Genomic DNA, 16,507 nt, shown 5'->3' on the forward strand with positions numbered 1-16,507 from the left:
ATGGAGAGAGAGAGAGACAGGCTGCAGAATCTCGGGGACTGAGGGGAAGCCATGAAGGAAAAGGCCCTTCTCTTCCCATCAGTCAAAGCCAGTCACTGTCAGCACTGCAGGCTTTTTACATTGTGGAGTTTAGACTCTGGCCAATGCTACACCCTATTTTCCTGCAGTTAAGGAAGGGAAAGGCTTGTATTCAAATGTTATGGCAAACCCTTTGTAAACAGCGTTTTTAAGCAGCCATATCATGTTCTGTGATGTGAAAGCATTTCGAGCTCAAGATCAAATACTGAATCACTTTACACTGTGGCTCTGAAGACCTGCGCTCTTCCGAGTAACTCAGCTCTGTCTCTAAAGGCGCTCCTTTGCCGTTGAGTGCAAGGACTAGGCTTTCACAGTATGCTCAGAGCCTGGCTGCTGCCTTCTCCAGCCTTTGTGCCTGAGTCGCTTCAGGAGATTGTAGGAAAACTGAAGGGCCTGAGAGCTGGAGCCAGCAGAGTCCTTGGAGAGCACCCATCCTGCCCTCTGACTTGACTGTGCAGTCCCAACAGCTGGCATGCAGGCTGTGTCCAGCTGTTTCTCCCTCTCGGTTACTTCCTCACTTTGCTTCCGTTCTGAAAATGATTGTATGCTATGATTTTCTGTCTGTCAGCGATTCTGTGGAGGTCAGCTGAGAAAGCCTGACCACTCTGAACTCAGCTCCTACGAGTCCACATGGCATGTGTTAGGTGGCTGGGAGACATCTGAACACGCCAGACCCTCCTCCAGGCCTATTGCGTGGCTGGGCTTCCTGTAAGCTGACTTTGTCATCTCCTGTAGAAACCATTCTTGGTGGGCTGGGCAGCGGCGCACTGGGCTAAGTGCATATGGTATTAAACGCAAAGATCTGGGTTTGAGCCCCTTATCCCCACCTGCAGAGGGGAGGCTTCATGAGCAGTGAAGCAGGTCTGCAGGTCTTTCCTGCTCCCTGTCTCTATCTTCCTCCCCCAATTTCTCTATGTCCTATCCAATAACAAAAAAAGAAAAGATGGCCGTCAGGAGCAGTGGACTCATAGTGCTGGCACCAAGCCCCATAGATAACCCTGGAGGCAAAAAAGAGGAAGAAAGGAAGGAAGGAAGGAAGGAAGGAAGGAAGGAAGGAAGGAAGGAAGGAAGGAAGGAAGGACCTTTTTATTTCAAGGGCAGGGTGGAGTGCTCTGTGCTTCCCCAGGTGGCGAGAGAGTGACACAATCTGCGTGAAATCTGTGACTTTGTGCATGCCTGTTAACTCTCCTTGTTGCCATAAGAAAGCGGTAGCTCTGACTGTGTGCCTGGCATGGGTCCGTGTGGGTCTGCTGGTCACGCTCTGCCCCCCCCAGCTGATGCTTTCCCCACCCTCCATTACAGAGGCAGCGCCACAAAGCCCAGCCAGGTGCTCCAGGTGACCTGAGTTGAAGCAATCTGGACCCCCCAGCAGAGCGTTAAACTATACTTACTTTACGGAGATTTGTAGGGCTCGTGGAGCTGGCTTTTATTTGCTATTTCCACTTGAACATCTGAGGTGTTGGGGTGACTACCATATACTGCTGTGTGAGGCTTCACAGGAGAGGCTGTGGCTTCTGTGGTTTCAGTTTGCACTTACAAAGCAGTGGCCTTCTGGCCACCTAGAGGAAGTGGCGACTTCAGTAATGAAGGCCGGAGAGCCCTCTTCTACCACGACTGCCACTGGCTTGTGGGTGTCTCCCTCTGCCCAGTGGCATCTTTGAGAGTGACCACAATACTAAGAGGCCAGAGTCCACAGGACCCCAGGGTCCCCTAGGGCTGAAGGAGAATTCAGAGTACCAGTGGTCATCCCAGCAGAGAAGTGTCACTGGTGTCCTGGGAGTCAGGAGTAACTACCGCTCTCGCCTCAAACCTGGTTCCCACTGGTGGGTTCCATTTATCCTGTCCATGGAGCCAAACTCAGTCCACTTCCCAGAAGTCTTTCTGTACTCACATAGAAGACACACTTTGCAAGGTGCTCCCTAGCTCTCGTTATTCTAGTTAGTTTCTAAAGAAAATAAGAGAAAGCAAAAATAGTTAAGTATATTATAAGGCCGAATTCTATTTACACTCCGAACAAAGAGGAAAAGGAGGCTGTGGGGAACCCAGGACAGGACTTGGAGTCAGAAGTGGAGGTGGTGGGGTGGCTGAGCTAAGGGGCCAAAAAATTAACAAACAACAAAAAAGAAAAAGGGGGTGGGTGGCAGCACACCTGGTTGAGCGCAAGTATTACAATGTGCCAGGACCCGGGTTCGGGCCCCCGGTCCCCACCTGCAGGAGGAAAGCTTCATGAGTGGTGAAGCAGGGCTGCAGGTGTCTCTCTGTCTCTCTCCCTCTCTATCACCCCCTTCCCTCTTGATTTCTGGCTGTCTCTATCCAATAAATAAAGATATTTTTTTTAAAAAGCAGAAAGTAGAAAGTGTCAAGACTTAGAACTGTGCTCCACATCTGGCTGTTTGCAGCCTGTCCTATGAAGCCTCTGCAGGTTTACTCACCATCTCAGTCATTCCAGCATGTTTCCAAGGACTCCCTAATTTAGAATGATCACCCTCAGGTAATCCACAAATCTAGAATTTGTGGTTCAAACTGCATGTTTCTTTTACACCTTACATTGAAATAAATAGATTGGAAATAAAGAAATTTACCTTAATCTTTATATTTCATCTTTATTGCTTCTGACTACTGAAGCACATTAAATGCTGTTGGATAACTACCTTACTTTGTCCTTTCTCTCTACTTCTGCATGTGGACATTGTGTGTGTGTGTGTGTGTGTGTGTGTGTGTGTGTGTGTGTGTGTGTAAGTCTATGATGTTTCTTAGGGAAAGTAATAAGTCGACTTGTTTGCCTTTCAGCTGTTAGCCTCACAAGATAAGATAAAAGAAATTTGACATTAAAAGATCGTAGTGCTTTTCCTTTTATTCTTGCCACCAAGGTTATAACTTCTTCTTCTTCTTCTAGCATTTGCCCTTCTTCCGTAGCCAGTCAACAGCGTCAGGTTGAAAGCTGTCAGGAGCTGCTTGTTGCTGGCTTTGAAAGTGACTGGGATCCATGTGGATTCAGTCGACTAGGAAGGATCGTCAGTTTCCCCAATGAATGGGTACTCACGGGATGCACCACAAGGTTATAACTGGTACTCAGTATCTACAAGACTTCATCACTCCTAGCAGTTAGGTTGCTTTCTCTCCATCTCCTTCCCTGCCTTCCATTCCCCACACTTTTCTTTCCTGATAGATGAGGCGCAGAAAAATAGGGCAGAGACAGAGAAACAGACAGACAGACAGTTGCAGCACTGCATTACTGCTCATGAAGCTTCCCTCCTGCAGGTGGGAACTGGTCCTTAAGCGTAGTCACATGTGTTCTGCGGGGTGTGCAGAAACAGTCTTTGAGTTTAAATTTCCTCCTTCTCATTTTCCTCACCATGCTATCTCTCTCGTGGGTGGTGGTGAATCTGTAATGCAGCTAAGTGGAGCAGAAGTCCCACACATCAGACATTTCAGGATTCTCGTAGGAAGGTGGCTATTTATTAATTAGTTTCTTTATTTTGCATGCAGCAGAAAATCCCAAGGCTAGTTACTAGCCTACCATGAGACTTCAGGAAGATGTCAACAGAAACAGTATGCTGACAATCTGAAATCCTCCATCAGGAAGAATTGTTTTCTATACAGGCTTTAGCTGGGGGGGGGGGGGATCTGAAGAGCCCTATATGATCTTGAATGCCAGCAGAGGATTCCCCCCCCCCATTTAATAAGTACCTGGCTAGTGTGGGGGTGCCTTTTCTCAGGCACTTACTCTCTGGGTTGGAGAGAACATGTCCAGCCTGGGCTGCTACTCACTCAGCAATGTGAGAGAGATGACCCGGGAACAGAGCTGGTGGGGGGGAGGCAATTCAATTCTCTACTGATCAGAGAGCCAAGGCTTTTAAGAGTCAGACCCAGAAGTGGCAAGTCAGAAACAGAAATGGCTTGACATGGTTTGGAAAGGGGCGGAGAAAGGCAAAAGGGGCTGGGAAAGGTTGGAACTTCCTTAGCAACTGTTGTGAGGGTTTTAACTGGTGGGATTAATAATAACCTGCAGGCAGGGAGGGTCTTGAGGGTAGAAAGAAGATAGATCAAAGGAATGGGTGGGGATCTTTCAGGCAAAACTGATTATGTAGATAATAAGGGAGCAGGCCATAGTATCAGGAGTGCAGGGTGCTTTGTGAGGCAGGGAGTCTGATAAGACAAGGCAAACCTTGGGGGTTGTGTCCCTCCTCGCTCAACCTCCCAGTAGACAGAGACTGACAGGATGGATGTCCCCTCAAGTCAAGCCCTGCCAAGCTCAACCACATCCTCACAATTTCCCTACAAATAAGTATGTATTGGCCACCTTTTATGTGCCAGATACTATACTGGGTTTCGAGGAAACCAAAGTGAGTAAGAAGAAAACACCTCCTTCCATGGTGGGGCAATCAGTGATGAAGCCCTTCAGTGACTGACAGCAGCTGTGAAAACGACAGTGATGGGGAGGAGTGATGGTAGGGAAAAGCTTCTCAAAAGAGGTGATGCTTTAGACTCAAAGGCTGGAGGTATATGTGAATGTGCCTGGCGGCTGGGGAGACAGCAGAATGGTTCTGTAAAAGACTGTAATGCCCGAGGGGCTCTGAGGTCCCAGGTTCCATCCCCAGCCCCACCAGAATCCAGAGCTGTGCAGTGCTCTGGTCTTTCTCGCTAATATATATATATATATATATATATATATATATATATATATATATATATATATATATATTGTCCCTGGTGGGGCTCATGTTGACTTCAGTTTAGATGTGTATTAAGGGCACAGAGACATCCACATTACGCTCAGGATGTGTGTTTGAATTGGATGAGGTTTCTCTTATGCAAAATTCAACCCATTTTGGGTTTCTGTGACTCACTGTTATTTCCTGCATCATTTCACTGATTGTGTTCTTTTCTGAAGTGGACCAGCTAAACTGAGCTGAGAAGGAACATTCTCCTTGCTCCTGACTTGCTGGCTTCCTCTCTGCCTTGATATTGATGTGGATTTCACACAAGCTCCAAGTGTCTCATTGGTGGCTCCGAGCTAGATGGAGATGGGGAGGGTTGGAAGTGACATACATAGATGCCTGGAGGGAAGGAAAGCTGCCTCTCTCCTGTCCTATGGTCATCTGGGAGACGAAGACCCAGACACAGAGACTCTGGTCTTCATGGGTCACATTTGCATCTCTTGTGATGGACATGAGAATTTACTCTTGTCCTGTACTGAGAGTGGTTCTCATTCTCTGCACAATCTAGCAAAGGGAAAGTATGACCCTCATGTCCACTAGCCTTTCTAAAATTTAAGTGGTAGTTGATGTTCTTAAAGACAATGCACTGGTGGGGAGTCGGACTGTAGCACAGCAGGTTAAGTGCACATGGCGCAAAGTGCAAGGGCTAGCGTAAGGATCCCGGTTTCAGCCCCTGGCTCCCCACCTGCAGGAGGTCGCTTTGCAAGTGGCGAAGCAGGTCTGCAGGTTCCTATCTTTCTCTTCTCCTCTCTGTCTTCCCTCCTCTCTCCATTTCTCTCTGTCCTATCCAACAACAACAACAACTATGACAACAATAACAACTACAACAAGCACAACAAGGGCAACAAAATGGGAAAAATAGCTTTCAGGAGCAGTGGATTTGTAGTGCAGGCACTGAGTCCCAGCAATAAACCTGAGGGGAAAAAAAAATTGCACTGGTATTGAAAAGAATCACAAAAGAGACCCCTGAGGTGATTTAACCAGTAGAGCATAAGACTTGCATGTGTGAAGTCCAAGTTCAATTCCCAGTCCAGATCCCAATTCCCAATTGGTGTGTGTGTGTTAAGTGAATAAACGAAGCTTTGTTTAAAATAGTACTTAAAATAATCTAGATAATATGTAGTGAAAGTCATATGTTCTTGACATCTGGGTTAACCAACAATATTCCTTGAGTATCCTCCCAAAGATAACTACGTCTGTCAGCTGTAGAGAAAGACAATCTTCATCCCTTTTTATTAAACACAGTGTATTGAACACATGAGTATATAAATGTGTATGTATATATATATTTAGTATTACATGTTAAACATAACACATACTACATTAGGGAGCTTTCTGATTATTTTTATGACTAAATAACATTCCAGTGTTTGTGCTAACCACTTCCCTACTATCAGAAATCTGGCTATTCCAATTCTTTAACAAATGCAGGGTTCAAGTTACTTTCCTGAGAAGTCTCATTCCATCAGCGAGAGACTGATTTAGAACCTAGCATCTGTAGTTACAAGACAGGCAGCACAGGCTCCTGGGAGAGCTTGTTCAGGAAATAGGTTGGCAAACCCTGACACATGGTACAATTTGGTCATTTTTTAAAATCCAAGAGAAAGATTTCCTTGCCATTATCCAACGTTCCAGAGAAAATGTTACTCCAAGGTGTCAAGTAAATAAATCAGTGTTGCTGGAAAAAATCTTTCTAGCTCCTTTTAAAAAACTATCTTTATTTGATAGTGGCAGCCAGAAATTAAGAGGGAAGGGGGAATGTAGAGAGAGAGAGAGAGAGACTTAAAGCCCTGCTACAGTACTTGTGAAGCTTCCCTAGGTGGGGGGTGCGGGCTTGAACCCAGATCCTTGCACACTGTAACATGTGCACTCAACCAAGTGTGCCACCACCTGGCTCTGATCTTTCTAGCTCCTATTCAACTGCTTCAGCCATGCTGGAAGAGTCAATAAAATGATCCCAGTAAAAATAACAGTGCAGCTCCTTACTCGCTGGAAGTGGGCAGTGTTTTGTGAATTGTTTTTCCTTTTTTACCCTTCCTTCCTTCCTTCCTTCCTTCCTTCCTTCCTTCCTTCCTTCCTTCCTTCCTTTTCTTTCTTCATGAGAGAGAGAGGAGGAGAGAAAGAACCATCACTCTGGTACATGTGCTACCAGGGACTGAACTCGGGACCTCATGGTTGAGAATCCAGTGCTTTATCCACTGGGCCACCTCCCAGACCACTCCTTTTTTTTTTATTATTGTTATTTAAGAAAGGAGACATTAACAAAACCATAGGATAGGAGGGGTCCTTTTTTGTTTTTAAGCAAGTCCCAGGTACTGTCACTTCACCCCTATACATTTCGTTATGTCTTTCCTAAGGTGCATAATGAAATATGTATTCATTTTCTTAAATTGCGATAACCATAATGCTATTATCCCAAATAAAATTACCAGTAATTCTTTTAGAATTATCAACTCCCACGTTCACATAACTAAATTTGCCGGATTGGGTTAAAAACAGCTTCTGAAATTTGTTTGTGCTCGAACTGGTAGTCAAATAAGGCCCCAGTTCAGTTGCTGTCTTAATCCAAGTGGCGGCCTCCCTCCTTGTTTTCACTTGTAAGCGACTCACTGAGGCAGTGAAGTCTGTAGGCCCGTGACATGCGTCACATTGTGAATCTGACAGTCTGCTTTCTTGAGGCGCTCTCCTACTCTGTTTCCCAGTTACCCCACTGGCAGTTAGCACCAAAGGTTTAGTCAAATTCAAGTTCAGCTTTATCATCAAGGATGCTAGGTGGTTCTGCCCAACGAGCGAGCGAGACGTCACGAATACTTCAAGAATGATTTCAGTAACGACTTCCTTTCTTTGAGTTCACTTGAGACAACTATCTTCTTTCTTCCTTCCTCTATATAGCTACTTTCTAGAACTAAAGTAATTGCCAGATCTAATTAATAAAGGATACGATTTAGAAGTGTGGAGGGGAAAAAAAAGAAGAAGTGTGGAGATAGGGAGTCCGGCAGTAGCGCAGCAGGTTAAGCACAGGTGACGCAAAGCACAAGGACCGGCATAAGGATCCCAGTTCGAGACCCCGGCTCCCCACCTGCAGGGGTGTGGCTTCACAGGCAGTGAAGCAGATCTGCAGGTGTCTGTCTTTCTCTCCCCCTCTCTGTCTTCCCTTTCTCTCTCCATTTCTCTCTGTCCTATCCAACAACGACGACAACAATAATAACTACAACAATAAAACAAGGGCAACAAAAGGGAATAAAAATTTTTTTTAAATGAAGTATGGAGATAAAAGTCCAGCAAGTCTGCATTGGGTCAGTACCTATGACTGTCTTCCTAGACTCAGGCTCTTGTAGGCCAGTGTTATCCAATAGAACTTTCCATGAGAATGGAAATATCTTAGATCACATTCTTAATAAATCACTAGCCGCTGCTAGTGATTCTAAAGAAATGTGTGTTTGGACAGCCACATGTAACTAGTGACTGCCATATTGGATGGGGCAGATGTAAAGTTGTTTGTTTGTTTTAAGGTGATTTGAGGCACAGGCCTATCCAACCTCTTATAGGACCTAAATGCTTCTGTTTCCTCTTGGAAAAACATGCTAGTTAATACATTTAATTGCAGGGACTGACTATTTACAGAGTGGTATTGAGCTTAATGAGCAGTTTGTGAGTTCTGACTTGCAAGTTGCAGATGACAGAAGGAAGTCACTGCCACAGACTATCAGAATACAGCAAGACGAAGACCTAGGTTGTTCCATGCCTCTAATTTATCAAGGGAACTTGCAGTGTCAGTCCATAATCTCCATAAGGATATGGGGGTACAGGCTTAATGTTGATGATGCGGGTGCATGAATATTGACAGTAGAAAACCCCAGGTGCCATTTTTTCTCTTCAGGCCGTGTGCCTTAAGTCACCACTGCCCACAGTGACAGAGATGAATAGACATTTATATCTGGAAGGGATCAGAACTGACAAATGGCTGATCACCTTCACTCCCCGACCTTCACTTTTGAGAGTGTCATACTGGGAAAAGCAATAGATTGGGGGGGGGGGCAAAAAAAAAAAAAACATGAAGGGGTGAAGAGGTGGCCCTTCCCCAGGAAGAGCTGAGTCGTTGTCTATTAAACATTGATTGTGTGCTAAGCATTTCTGTGTCACCTAGAGTAAGAGTGAGAATCTTGACACAGACCTAACCTGTATAGTTTTCCCATCACTTTGCCTTGCTCAGCCTACTTAAGGCTGGCACCCCTCCAGATCTAACGGCCTTCTCACCAGCAAGTCCCTTATGAAGAGTATTTAAATGACTCACTTATTAATTGCCCACAAGTGTCTAAATAAATGTGGGTCTTTCTCAATGATACCCACCCTGAGCATGCATTCTAAATCTCTTACCTCATCTAATCTTTATGTGCATCATTTTCTAATATATTTGATCATTTACTTATTGATTGTTAATTATCTGTTAGCACCCCCCCCCACACACACACACACACACACACACACGTTCTACTCGGGCGTCCCCTTCCCACACTGCCCATAGTCGTTTCCCGTGTTGTCAAACACGGTGGATGGTCAGTAGATGCTCATGATGGCAGGTGGGGCAAACTGTGCAGTCTCTAACCAACACTGTTCCTGTTATATGTAGAAACACACATCGAGGCCGGTTGCATTGGCCTGGTAACTATGAAATGAGCAGGTATGTGAAATCATATAGCAGAGCTAGGGTAACACATGAAAGTGTATTGAACTTGCTTCCTTTTGTCTCAAGATCACTCCTGGCAAGACACTAACAAAGTTGTCACTCTAGCTTCTCAGAAGACTAGATATGATCAGGAATCATGGAGCACAAGCACCCACAGAAGGCACTGCCCAACATTGAGGAGTAACGTGTCCTCTCTCTCTCTCTCTCTCTCTCTCTCTTTCTGTGTGTGTGTGTGTGTGTGTGTGTGTGTGTCCTCTACAAAAGCAGAAACACCGTGATTGTTGTTACCAGCCTTGTTGAAGAATGAGCCACGAGAGGATAATTAAGGAACACATGCCTTAGCCAGCATGTAGAAGGAGAAAGGATGGGGTTTTAGAATTAAGTTGTAAGTTTTGCCACCCTGATGTTCAAATTATTAAAAAGACATCATATTTCTGTTTTGAAAAAAATAGGTTATTCTTGGTGAAAATCTGACTTCAAATTGTCCTGAGGTTATCTATGAAATTAAAGAAGAAACACCTGTTTTCTACAAACTTGTTCCTCACCCTGAGAAGAATATCTACATCTACTTAACAGCTGGGAAGGAGGTAGGTGGAAATGCTAGTTATTGCTACAGACTTACGAATAAAAATTAATTGACTTCATTATCTAGTGGTGAAGCTTTTACTTTGAACTAGGAAGTTTAAACAGAGCTATAGGCTCTGAGAAGATCTGCACTGGTCCACAGGCACAGAATTAAAAACCCCACTGTCAATAAGTGAGAAATACTACCTGTTTAGACTATTTTATTATTGGCTATATTTCCTGTGCCAAGTTTTTCAGAGGGTATGACTGCATATGGGGACATAATCAGCAAGGTAAACAAATTTTCACATTGATTGCATGGGCCCTGAGCTTGGGGTTAGATGGCGTTTATGAAATGCCCAATGGGACTGGCTGTGGAGTTAGGGGTTAATATCAGGCCACCGTCTCATGCACATTCATGAGCCCGGAGATATATGGCATTTACCCTCCCTCTGTTAATTTATCAGGCTGTTTAGGTCTAATAATGTCTGCTTACTGAAGTAAAAGGCTTCTTTTTACACTTGCTTCATTTTCCTAAGGTGCTTTCAACAAAGGTGGGGTGTATATATGGAGCCCCTACAGACCGTATGCTGGGTGGTGGTATAAGGGAGCTCTGTCTGAATGCCAAGAGTTGCATCCATACAGGCAAAATAAACCGTGCTAGTAACAGATGCTAGTAATTTCATGAGGTAAAATGACCCTGAGGGTCGGAGAGGTCAAGTCACCTGCTCATGGATATATACGTGTATAGGTTGGGCCTCGGCAAAGCTGGGGCCAAGCTCTGCCTTGATCTTAAAGCCTGTGACAAACGAGATCACATCCCACAGTCATGGGAGCTGAAGGACCCTTCTGACACGGTGGTTTCGGCCTGAGGCCTCCGGCTAGTGCCCAAGAGATGATCTAGGCCCGCACAGTTACATAATGCAAGTGCCAGATGCCCCCAGGCTGCCCTTGTTGTCCTTCATTTTCTCATAATGGTTCTAAAGCGAACAGCAGCAGCACTCGTCTGGGTTGCTATTAGAGGGCATATTTCTGCCATCCTACAAAGACCACATTGCCCTTTGCATGTTGGGAGCTCCCTTCTACAACATGACCCCACTGAGGTGACCACACCCGGGGCTCATATGCCTGGGTGCCCGGGATCTTCCCCCTGCAAAACCTTCTCGGCCAGCCTGTCCCACCACTCAGGCACTGTCTGTGATGTTTCTCCCCCTGGCTTCCCACTGCTCCACAAATGGCGTGTATTAAGTAACAATTCCATTCTCAGGCTGGGTTTATCAAGGGCATCTCCAAAGTGCCAACCAGAGTACTGGCTGTGCTACCAGAGCTGATAAAATTCCATCTTAAAGCACAGATGCTTGGAACTTGCTTAATGTGTGCATGTTTTTTTTTTCCATTCAGCATTTTTGAAACATTGCAAATTGCCCATAAATCATCATTACAAACTTCCCTGGAGGCCAAGTCTCCAGGCTGGGAAGCTCAGTGAGCACCTCACTTTCTGGACAGTGAGAAGTACTAGGCTTCTGCCATTCAGAGTCAGGTCCTGGGAAGGATTTTCAGCTGAGCATCCATTGGTTATTTTTATATTTCCTACAGAGATCATCTTTTGGCGAGGTGCTGGGTGAGCCAGTGTCACCCCCGGGAGAAAGCAAACCTAAGGAAGGTCTTTCTCTAGACTCCTGGAGTGAGAGTAACAAACTAACATGCCCTGTCCCATCCATGAGTATATGTGGTCACTGACAGCCACAGCATGGGGTCAGAGGCATCACTGTGCAGTAAATAACACACGTACTCTGGTTATTGTTCTCTTCGCTGCGTGGTGTTATGTGTGTACCAGAGTCCATTGTTCTCAAAAAAAAAAAAAGTCTGGGGGCTGTGTGGTGGGCTCAGTTGGTTAAGCTCACATGGCGCAAAGTGCAAGGACTGGCGTAAGGATCCTGGTTCAAGCCCCCGGCTCCCCACCTGCATTGGGGAGTGAAGCAGGTCTGCAGGTGTCTATCTTTCTCTCCCCCTCTCTGTCTTCCCCTCCTCTCTCCATTTCTCTCTGTCCTATCCAGCAATAGCAACAACAATAACCACAATAAAGATAAGCAACAAGGGCAACAAAAAGGGAAGAAATGGCCTCCAGGAGCGGTGGATTCATGGTGCAGGCACCGAGCCCCAGCAATAACCCTGGAGGCAAAAAACAAAGATGTCCTAGATATTTCTTTTCCCAGTGACTCTGCTAAACTGCTCCTTAGACTGGAATTTGAGAGCCTCCGCCCTGCCCAGGGACCTCAGGGTGGAGATGGTCAGGTGGCCCTGGGGTACAGTGCCCTCTGAACCTCTGAACCCCTGTTTCAGGTAAGACTGGAGTCTTCCCGGCACCACTCACAGTTCCATCTGACTTGCTGTCTTTCTAGGTGAGGAGGGTCCTGGTGGCAAACTGCGGCAAGCACCAGTCTTGCTCGGAGTGTCTGGCAGCGGGGGACCCTCACTGCGGCTGGTGCCACTCGGTGCAAAGGTACTTCCTGAATTCTTTCTCAGCAACTCATGTGCCGCAGAACACTTATTGCCCTGTGTGGCCAACCCCTTGCCATTGAAGGGTTGGGGGGGGGGGGGGACTGAGATCTTTGGAGACTAAAATATCACCACCTGTTGGTCATTACAGCAGGTCCCCTGTATTGCTGTGGTCTATTTACATAATCATTGTTTTGCCTGAGACCCGCCCTGCCTGCAGGGCATTGGTTTAATCCCCACTGGTTAGATGGAAGCTTGTTACTTTCCCCGGCTCTTTTCTCCTCTCCACCCCCTCTCCTACCCATTTCCTTTTCCGACCTGCCACTTCCGTTTCAGAAGATATAAATGCGTTTTCGCTGATCAATAAAGGCATTGCATTGCGTTCCCGCTCAGCCAAGAGTGCCTGGTTCCTCTCCCACGTCGCTGAGTAAGCAGCAGCGCAGGTTGGCTCCGGCAGAGTTCTCTCCAACCCAGAGAGCACGTCCCCAGGGGAGAAACATCCTCAGGCAAACCCAGCAGCCACGCTAATTAATTCTCAGAGATGGTCCCCGCTTGTGCCAGTGCTGCTAAGTCATTTGGCTGGGTCCCCAGGAGGGTGGCCCCAGGTGGGGTGGGGCAGGTGGCTCTGTGACATCAAGCAAGAGAGAATTCTGGCTGGGCTTTCAGTTTTCCTGTGACTTTTTTTTTTTTTTTTTTTTTTACCAAGTTCTCCAAGACTCAAAAGGGAGGCAAAAGGTTCTCTCTCCAAGAAGAGGGAAGGACCAGGTCGCTTGAACATTTCCAAATGGACCCTCAGTGCCGAGGATTCCACCAGCACCTTGGAGCTGGGGTTCCCGATGGTGTTTTCTCCCACGCTGCCTGCAGCCGCAGGTCTGCCGCCGTACAGGATCTGGCCAGCCTGGACCTGAATTATGACAGTCGTGACCCAGCCAGGCTCAGGGGTGACTTGTAGCGGCTTCCTCTCTCACCATGGCAACTCCTAGCATCCTCATTCGCAGGGACCGGGCCTGGTTGGATCCGCTGTTGCCATGGCAACCCAGCTTTCACTATAGAAGCAAGGAGGAGAGAGGGGAAAAAAAAAAAAAAACCATAACAGTGTCTGTCAGTTTGGTGCTTTCAGTTTTTGAAAGGTGAAAAAGGATCAGAAGGAGCAGAGTAGGTACAGAGAAGCTGTAGGCTGAGCAAGGAGGGAGGCAGTTTGGCAATAGAAAGGGGGTGGGGAAGGACAAGGAAGAGGATCTGGAAGCTTCTGGAGAGAGGAAACCAAGAGAAATAAATGAACAGTGAGGGGAGGGAGAGATAGGCTGTAAGCAAGAGGTTCAAGGAGCAAACTAAAAATAAGGGGCTGGGATTGATTTAAGAGTTCACGGAGGAAGTCCAAAGCTGCGGCGGGTGCAGGAGAAGCATAATTGCCTTCTGCCTTTTGCCGCGCTCTCTTAGCGGGCTTCTTCTTCTTCCGTCAGAATCCCTGGCAGACAAAAGAAGCAGGGCCAGGAAAATTCTCATGAATAATTGTAATTGGGTAGGAATGTCTTTCTTCTTGTCGTCTGCTCAAGACTAGGCTTTAAGAAATGAACTGATGGCAAACAGCATTTGACTGCCACACACCCACTAAGCAGTGTCCCCACGGTCCTTCCGATCTGCCCGTCCACGCATCCCCCATCCGTACACACAGAGCTGTACATGCAGGAGTTAACTCAGTGGTGGGTGGTGGTCCGTGGTGGCTGCTGGATTGGCGAGGCCGGCTCTGGCATTCACGGGGGAGGGGCAGGCTAAGACTAAGACTTTGGGAGTCAGTAGTATGTTTGGTGATGGATAATGAAGGCTTCAGCTCAGAGGAGGGCTGGAGTGAGTGTTTTCTGGGGGAGAAGCAGCTGGGAGAACTGAGCCATGCTCAGGGTTCAAGGAGATGAGCAGGAAACTGTAATGGGGAGGGGAGAGACAAAGAGAAAAAGAACAGTCCTGGGAATCAGGTGGAGAAAGGAGAGAGCAGCTCCTCTGTGCTGGAGTGTCCCGGGTGGTCAGACAAGAAGAGGGGAGAATCAGCCCACGGGACTTAGCAGGTGTTGGTTGGTTGCCATGGTGAGGGCAGTGGTGGGAGGGAGAAATGAGAAGAGAGAGGGCAGTGGCCAGAGGAGCTGTGCGGAGAACGTGGGGGCAAAGCAGGGCGGGTGAAGTCCTGGGGGTGGTGGGTCTGTGCTTTGGGTGTCTCTCTCTCGCCTCTCTCCGTCCGTCTGTCCGTCTCTCCTTCTAAATATGTGGAATTTAGAAGGTTGGTTGAGGGAGGCCACTCAGCAGTATCGTGCCCAGAGGTGCTTAGCTCACTCCTCGGCAGTCAGGTAAATAAATAAATAAATACATAAATAAGACAATGAAGTCCTAGGAGTTCTGCTGTATAAAAGCACGTGAAACAAGAGTTCCTATTGGGGAAGTTGCAGAAGAGAGGGGAGAGCTGGTGATGCAGGAGACAGAAGAGTCAGGGAGTCGGGCAGTGGTGCAGCAGGTTAAGCACGCATGGCAGAAAGCACAAGGATGGGCATCAGGATCCCGGTTTGAGCCTCCGGGATCCCCACCTGCAGGGGGTCACTCCAGCAGGCAGCGTAGCAGGTCTGCAGGTGTCTGTCTTTCTCTCCTGCTCTCTGTCTTCCCCTCCTCTCTCCATTTCTCTATGTCCTGTCCAACAACCACGATAACGATAATAACAACAACAACAACGATAAAGAACAAGGGCAAAAAAGGGGGGAGAGAGAGAGGAAGTCAGCGAGTGTGAAAGAAACTGGCCTGGCCTGGCGTGCCAACTGAGTGGCCAGGCAGGCAGGAAAGTTCGTCGGGTTGTGGGAGCCGCTACCAGCAGCAGGCAGTAAAGCATGGCCAGTGTTGGAGTGGCTTTGATCGAGAGTGTGAGATGGGGCGGAAACCCCCAAAGCTTTGAAGGGAGCAAGAGAAAGAAGGGATGAAGTGGTGTGGGTGAGAGAAGGGAGCTGGAGAAACACTTCCAAAGAGCACTTTGGAACACTCCAGTCCACTGGAGGCTCACAGTCTCGCTGCTGGAGTGAGAGCGGTCGGGCAACGGGAACACGGGGCCGAGGCCGAGGAAGTTACATTTAGTTACATAGAGCTGGACCTTGCTGGGAGATGCGTCCAGAGGGAAGAGAAGGGCAGCAGGCTGAGAGTCTCTGCAGGAACTGGATAAGCAGAAAACAGAGCCCATGCAGATGCACATACCAGGCCTGCAGCTGTGCCACCCTGAGCATGCCAATCTCCTGTCAGGAGCAGACACCGGCGTGCGGACCCCAGACTCGGAGCTAGAAGTGTATTCTTTTCTTTATTTTTCTTTTTTTATATTTATTTACTTATTTTCCCTTTTGTTGCCCTTGTTGTTTAACATTGTTGTCGTTATTGATGTCGTCATTGTTGGATAGTCCAGAGAGAAATGGAGAGAGGAGGGGAAGACAGAGGAGGAGAGAAAGATAGACACCTGCAGACCTGCTTCACCACCTATGAAGCGACTCCCCTGCAGGTGGGGAGACATGTTGGATAAGACAGAGAGAAATGGAAAGAGATGGGGAAGACAGAGAGGGGGAGAGAAAGATAGATGTCTGCAGACCTGCTTCACTGCCTGTGAAGCGACTCTCCTGCAGGTGGGAAGCCGGGGGCTAGAACCTGGATCCTTACGCCGGTCCTTGCGATTTGTTCCACGTGCGCTTAACCTGCTGCGCCACCGCCCGACTCCCTAGACGTGTGTTCTAAGGCCTAGCACAAGGGCCTAAAAAGAGAGAGGTAGTGGGACCTGCCAGGGTACCAGAGGCCGCAGCTGCTGAGGACAAGGAGCTAAAATGGGAGTGTGTGTGGCCGGCCTGCTGTGAGAGCTTGGAAGTGAAGCCCCGGGTGGGGTGGAGTCAGCGGCAGTGACCCGGCCTGGCTTGCGTGTGTAGCTGAAGTCATTTGTACAACACTG

General features: G+C 47.5%; 1 protein-coding gene across 1 annotated transcript in view; it reads left to right on the forward strand.

The window, feature by feature from the left end:
- The window catches only part of PLXNC1 (plexin C1), a 201,728-nt gene that overhangs the window by 34,373 nt on the left and 150,848 nt on the right, over window positions 1–16,507 (forward strand). Inside the window, exons 3-4 of the mRNA XM_060195546.1 lie at window positions 9,939–10,073; window positions 12,453–12,553. Coding sequence (XP_060051529.1) covers window positions 9,939–10,073; window positions 12,453–12,553 — 236 coding nt within the window. The remainder of the gene's footprint in view (window positions 1–9,938; window positions 10,074–12,452; window positions 12,554–16,507) is intronic.

Source organism: Erinaceus europaeus, chromosome 7 (genome assembly GCF_950295315.1).
Source record: "Erinaceus europaeus chromosome 7, mEriEur2.1, whole genome shotgun sequence".
Lineage (NCBI taxonomy): Eukaryota > Metazoa > Chordata > Mammalia > Eulipotyphla > Erinaceidae > Erinaceus > Erinaceus europaeus.